This window comes from Quercus robur, chromosome 9 (genome assembly GCF_932294415.1).
Source record: "Quercus robur chromosome 9, dhQueRobu3.1, whole genome shotgun sequence".
Lineage (NCBI taxonomy): Eukaryota > Viridiplantae > Streptophyta > Magnoliopsida > Fagales > Fagaceae > Quercus > Quercus robur.
Window position 1 is genome coordinate 56,246,101 of NC_065542.1, and position 7,079 is coordinate 56,253,179.

At 33.3% G+C, this 7,079-nt stretch overlaps 1 protein-coding gene across 1 annotated transcript; it reads left to right on the forward strand.

Moving 5' to 3' along the window:
• Window positions 1-1,072: 1,072 nt before the first annotated feature.
• On the forward strand, window positions 1,073-2,353 carry LOC126701242 (uncharacterized). The gene has a single exon (XM_050399345.1). It carries the CDS (start codon window positions 1,073-1,075, stop codon window positions 2,351-2,353), a length of 1,281 nt encoding a protein of 426 aa, XP_050255302.1.
• Window positions 2,354-7,079: the final 4,726 nt, after the last annotated feature.

Consider the following 7,079-nt stretch of genomic DNA (forward strand, 5'->3'; position numbering starts at 1 on the left):
TTGCAGGATTATGGTAGACAACACTTGGGTTGTTCCATATAATCCTTGGTTACTGCTGAAATATAATTGCCATATTAATGTTGAAATATGTTGCAGTATCAAGAGTGTAAAGTACTTATATAAATATGTGTATAAAGACCCAGATTGTGTCTCTATAGAAGTTAGACCAGACCCAAATTATGATGAGGTCCAACAGTACATTGATGCAAGATGGATATGTGCTCCAGAGGCATGTTACAAGATATTTTCTTTTCCTATGTATTGAATATACCCTGCCGTTTTTCGTTTGCAAATTCATCTTCCAGATAGACAACAAGTACGTTTTAGACCACATGAACCTATTGCTAATGTTTTGGAGCGAAGTAAAAATACAATGCTCACTGAATCTTTTTATATGAATATGATTGATCATGATGCATGAAATTATCTATATAGAGAGTTCCCTGAGCATTATTGTTGGGATTATAAAAACAAAACATAGACACGAAGATCTCATAAGAAAGTAGTGGGTAGGATATATACTGTTTCACCATTTGATGGAGAGAAGTTCAATCTGCGTGTTCTTCTTAATCATGTCAAGGGGCCAACAGGATTTGATGATTTATTGACTGTGAATGGGATAACCTATCCAACCTTTAAGCTAGCTGCTGAACAAAGGGGTTTACTACAGAATGATAACAGCATACGACAGTGTCTGCTTGAGGCAAGAGACATTCGAATGTCGTCCGCTTTAAGAAGATTGTTTGCAACAATATTGGTATTTTGTTTACCAATTGGAGTAAGAGAATTGTGGAATGAGTTCTATCCATATATGGTAGAAGATTATCCATCAACATCTGTTACAATAGAGACTCATCGTATAAATAAACTTCTCAATGATTTAGAAGCATTACTCTTGCAACATGGAAACCATATAACAAAGTATGATTTGCCGATTTCAACTGGAGAATGTGGCAATTATTCAGCTGTACCAAGACTCATTCAAGATGAGCTAACTATTCCTAATGTAGATGAAGAACTCACTTTAATTGAGAAGTTGAATAATGACTAGAGAGTTGCATATGAGACAATCATGACAGTTATTGATCGTAAGGAAAGCATGATATTCTTCGTTGATGGGCCAGGGGGAACTGGGAAAACATTTTTGTATCGCACAATATTGGCAACCTTGAGAAAAGCTGGTCACATTGCAATTGCCACAGCTACATCTGGCATAGCAAAAACATTACTCCCTAGTGGAAGAACAACGCATTCCAGGTTTAAGATTTCTTTAGCTCCTGATGCCTCATCTACTTGCTCAATAAGTAAACAATTAGACTTAGCTGAACTTATTAGACGTGCCACCATAATTATTTGGGATGAAACCCCAATGGTAAATCGATGTGCACTTGAATCTTTAGATAGAATATTTAGAGATATTATGGAAGTAAATTTACCTTTTGGTGGGAAGGTGCTAATTTTGGGTGGAGATTTTCGTCAAGTACTTCTGGTTATTCCAAAGGGTACAAAGGCAGAAATGATTGATGCATGCATAGTCAAGTCCCCATTATGGAAAGATGTCAAAGTGTTACATTTGAAGCAGAATATGAGGTCTATCAACGATGAAGAGTTTGCTGAGTATATACAACACATTGGTGAAGGGAATGAACCATATATAATGGATGATTTGATTAAACTACCCCCTTCAATGGCAATGCAATGGGAGGGTCAGAATTCTATATACAACTTGATTGATCAAGTTTTTCCAAGTTTGCAAGAACATGCCAATGATGCGAGGTATATGGTTGATAGGGCTTTGCTAACACCTATAAATGATGATGTTGAACAGCTTAATGCAAAGATAATTTCTCAGTTTCCAGGAGATGAGTTTACGTTACATTCTTTTGATGAGGTTGAAGAAGATACGCAACATCTATATCAACAAGAATTCCTAAATTCTATATCTCCAGGGGGTTTACCACCACATATACTAAGGCTAAAAAAGGGTGCTCAAATTATGTTGCTGCGCAATACAGATCCAAAAGCCGGATTATGTAATGGTATAAGATTGATATGCCGGGGATGTTTTAACAACGTAATTGACGCTGAAATTTTGACTGGACAATATGTGGGTACACGCGTTTTTTTGCCAAGCATCCCTTTGAAGACAACAGAAAATGTATACCTGCCATTTGTAATGATCAGACGACAATTTCCTATACGTTTGAGCTTTGCACTTGCAATAAACAAAGTGCAAGATCAGACAATTCCAATTGTTGGAATTTATCTTCCTGATTATGTTTTTAGTCATGGCCAATTATATGTGGCGTTTTCAAGGGGAGTCTCCCAATCCACCACAAAACTATTGGTGTAAAAAGGAAGAATACTTGAGAAGGAAGGTGTTCACACAAGAAATATTGTGTATAAAGATGTTTTGTTCCCTTCATCATAGGTATTAATTAACAATTGAAAAGTTACATATAGATTTATTTTAATAATTTACAAATTTTAATGGTTATGCTATCTTCGTTTTAATATTTCATTTCTTGAAGTTTTTTATATATACAATTAATTGGTAACAGGAAGGACGCCCAACTCAAATGTGAGGATTGAGTCCACTATGCTAAATAATGGAGTGCATGCTGTTCCTACTGCTCATTGGGGGAAGTGGAAGGATGATCAATCAATATCGAACATGGAGGCCATTGATAACAAGGTATATTTCTTTTTAATGATATCTTTAATCAGCATCCCTTTCTATTGTTTTATCAAAATTAATATAAAAAATGTCATGCTACGTATGGGTTAGGTTCGAAAATTGCAAATTTATTCACCTGGTTGGGGATTCACTGTTCGGGCTGACAAGAAAGAGCTTTGGAAAGAAGTGAAATGAGTTTTAGAGTCACAAGAATTGGAAAGGTGTGTTACACTATTTTTTAAAATAGGAGAATAACTAATTGATAATCTTAATATACAAACCTTTTTTTTCTTCATTTTGAAGTTCCAAGAACAAAGACAAACAAAAAATCACTATCAAGAGCAATGAGGTTTCCAACATCCATAAGAATAAAGACAAAGGAAAAATGAAGGACGATGTGATCTCTAACACTCATGCCAATAGAGACAAACAGAGAATGAAAATCAAGGACAATGTGGTTTCCAACATCCAAGAGCAAAAAAAGATACGAAGAAAAAAAACCAAGAACGATGCAATCTTCAACACCCAAAACAGTAAAGACAAACAGAAAATAAGAGTCAAGGACGATGAGATAATAAAACAGGTACAAATCATTACCACGTCTACTTAAAAAAAAAAAAAAAAAAAAAACTTCATTACATATGTAGGGACACGATTATTCAACGACCCAAGAATGACATTGGGCTCGTATGTAAAGGGCCCGAACAATATAATTTGTAGAGTGTGGGCTTGAAAGGCTGGACCTTGGTCATTGGTCAGCGGTCTAGTCGTGGTTTTTATGGAGGCTTATATGAGGGTGGACTTGGCTTGACTAGCTAAGCCTTCCATCGGTGCGGCTTGTAGGGTTTAAGTCCTCGGACTACATCCGAGGAGCATAGTATCCTTCCCATTCTCCCTTTTGTAGGATTTCTCCCTCTTCCGGGATCCCCTTCCCCCTTGGCTCTCTTTCCCTTTTATACTAGTGTTTACTTCCCGTTTAGTGTCCACGTGTAAGTTTTGCTTTTTGGGGTATAGACCCGTCCTATCAATCCATACATAGAGTGGTTGGGGGTAGTTGGAAAAGTTAAATAGCATGGTCTGGAGTATGGGCCTGTCAGATGCAGGGTTCCATACTACGGTGTTGGCAGCTTTTTCCCTTGTACTGCCCCTGTACTGAGTTTGTCCTTTTCTTCAGGCGTTTTGTGAGGTGCCGAGCATAAGATCGTCCTCGGCCATATATTTGGGCCTTTTTTGGATTTTTACTTCGCGTCCTCGGAAATCATTCTCCTTGGCTTGGATCTTGGGCCCTATTATGAAGTGGGCCGGGACCACAAATTCTCGGGCCCCACAACATAGTTTTTATATAAATTTTTTTTAAAAAATTTGGAAATTAAATGATAGTTCTTCAAGTCCCAAGCTGAAGTAGACCATTTCACATACATGGAACTATGCAATATCATCACAGGGTTAGTTCAAATATTTCATCTTACAAGTTTATGTTTGATGTTTATTGTGGTTATCATTATTATGTACGTTTTAAAGTCTCTATTAATAACACAAACTAACACATTTTGTATCATAGGTTCATGGCAAATATTGCTGGAAAGCAATTAGAATGTGAAACAAATAGCATTGCCCCACCAACTTCTCCACCGTAGCCGACATAATATTAATAAGTTCACATATTCCGTGTTTCAGATATAGTGCATTATTTTACAGTTTTACCTAATATAAATATTTCAGTTTTCTACATTGATCCATCAACTTCTTCATAATAGCTTTTGTAAAGGTCATCACATGTATTTTGTAAATAGTTTTATTGTTACAATTTTATTATGCATTTTCAATATATGCACTATTTATAAGATTTATTCAGAGGATCTTTTTTTTTTCCTCCCCCTAAAGGTTAATACTAAATTATTGCATCATCTTCCAATCAATAACACGTTGATTACTACATAAAAAATAAAAAAAAAAAGGCAAAAAATGGATAATAATTACGGAATATTAGCCTCTGAACATGCGCGTGCTCAGAAGCTCTTCTATTTTTTGGGTAAGAGTTAATTTAGAGTATTTATTATAATTTGGAATTACTACATTTTCCAATCACAAAAAAAACCTAGGAGTGTGATGAAAAATTATTTCTCCACACATAATACTCATCACACGCCTAGGTTTTTTTTTTTTTTTTTTTTTTTGTGATTGGAAAATGTAGTAATCCCAAATTATAATAAATACTCTAAATTAACCCTTACCCAAAAAATAGAAGAGCCTCTGAGCGCGTGCTCAGAGGCTAGTATTATTTAAGGGGTTTCCCTTATTTAGATTCCTCATTTTTTAGTTCAAAAATGCCCTTACACCCTTATGTTTAAGTAGAAATAAAATTAAAGGACAATTTGATAAAAATGTAACTCTAACTCCCACTAAAATATTGCATAAAAAATAGGACTACTTTCTTGTCAATTTTCAAATTACTTTATCCACATATAAATTAGATTTTCAAAATAAAAATTATATATATAAAATAAAAAACACAAATTTTTTTCTACAAAATAAGACCACTAAAATAAAAACTAAGATATTGAGTGTATTGTAAAGTAGGATGATATAATAGATAAAATAACTTTCTAGAATGTAAAATAGCAACTTTTATATAACCTCGGATGTGAATATATATAAAAAGTAAAATTTAAAGTGAAACTTCAAGGAATGTGTTTGCAAAATTGACCCAAACTTTAAATTTTTTGTTATTAACCATGAGTTATTGTAAATGACAAAATTGACCCCTCTGTCTCGTCAATTACCATTAAAATAAGTATTTTATTGATTTTTTAAAATTTTAAAAAGGTATCATTAAAATTTAAAACGATGTTTTGTTAAAATTTTAGTAAATAAATAAACTGATCTCTTTTTTATAAATTATAGTTGATAGAACAATAACTCTAGAAGTACAACAATTTTTTCACAAATGATTTCAAAATTTTCTAGATGATAAGTTATTAACTTATTATTAGTAGAGAATAAAGTAATATCAATGATGAACTAAATAAGAACTAACATAAATTTGCAAACTCAACTGTTAAAATTGTTGTATTTGAAATATTGTTCTTGATGGAAAAAAAGTACTAAGGGTTTCATTGAAATTAAACCAAACCCTGTGGGTCTTATTGCAATTCAACCCTTTGTTTTTTTTTTTTTATAAGGTTTCTCAAGCAGTCAAACCTGTAAAGTGTAAAGTACGCCCTTTTAGTTGCACAGTAGTACGTACAAATACATTGCTGCTTTCTTATCAAAAAAAAAAAAAAAAATACATTGCTGCTTTTTCTGTTGTACTTCAAAAAATAAATTTGTCTTTCTTCCTTTTCTTTTGTTACAAATTCAGACTCCGAAACATCAACAAAAAAAAAAAAAAATTCAGACTCCGATGTTCCCGTCTGAAAACCGACAAATAAAGAATAAAAAAGAAAGTATCAACTTTGTTTTTGTTTTCATTTTTTGTAATTTTCTCCAAAATGTATAAAAACATTCAACCCTTTCAAATTCTCTATACAAAGAACTTTAAAAAAAAAAAAAAAAAAAAAAAAGTTAAGAAATTACCAAAACAATCCTACTATTTGTTTTTTGTTTTATTTGTTCTTTCATGCTTTTGGCGTTTTACTCTTCCCATCAAAACCAAATAAAAGTTAACGTCATGCATAATAGTAATACTGTGTTAATTAATCATCATCCCCTTCACGTTTTTATGAGTATTTGTTAATTGTTATGATTGATATCACGTTTGTTGTGTTTTGCTCTCCCTTGCATGAATTCATTCATTCAATAAATAATGAGAGGGAGAGAGAGAAAAGAATTCAGAGAGACAGAGAATCATGGACCATTAATAGTTCTGATACTCAGTTCAGAACTCTTTAAATACTTAACTATTTTTGACATTGTGTGTCAAACCCCATATGTTATACAACATAAATATGCATTCTACAATGCAAGATTTTCATACTTCTCTTAAAAAAAGAAGTTTCAGTGGCATGGCTTCCAACACTGAAACAAGTCTTCTCAATGCTCTTCTTGATCATTCTCCTCAAGAATCACCAACTTCCCACAATTCCAGGCACTTCTTCCCCAGAAGGTTTTTTCGTTTCTTTTCTTTATTTTTTTTTTAAATTTTTTTCATCCAAATATATTTTGGTGAGGTGTGGTGAATTTTACTAGTATTTTCATAACTTCATATGCACATATGTGCACGTGTATTTTCATGTGGACAGGTATCAAGAAGAAGTGTTTGAAGTTGCAAAGAGGCGGAACACAATAGCAGTGTTGAAGACGGGTGCTGGGAAGACTATAATAGCTGTCATGCTCATCAAACACAGTGGTCAAGATATCAACTTTTGCACTGACCATAATAAGATCATTTTCTTGGCTCCCA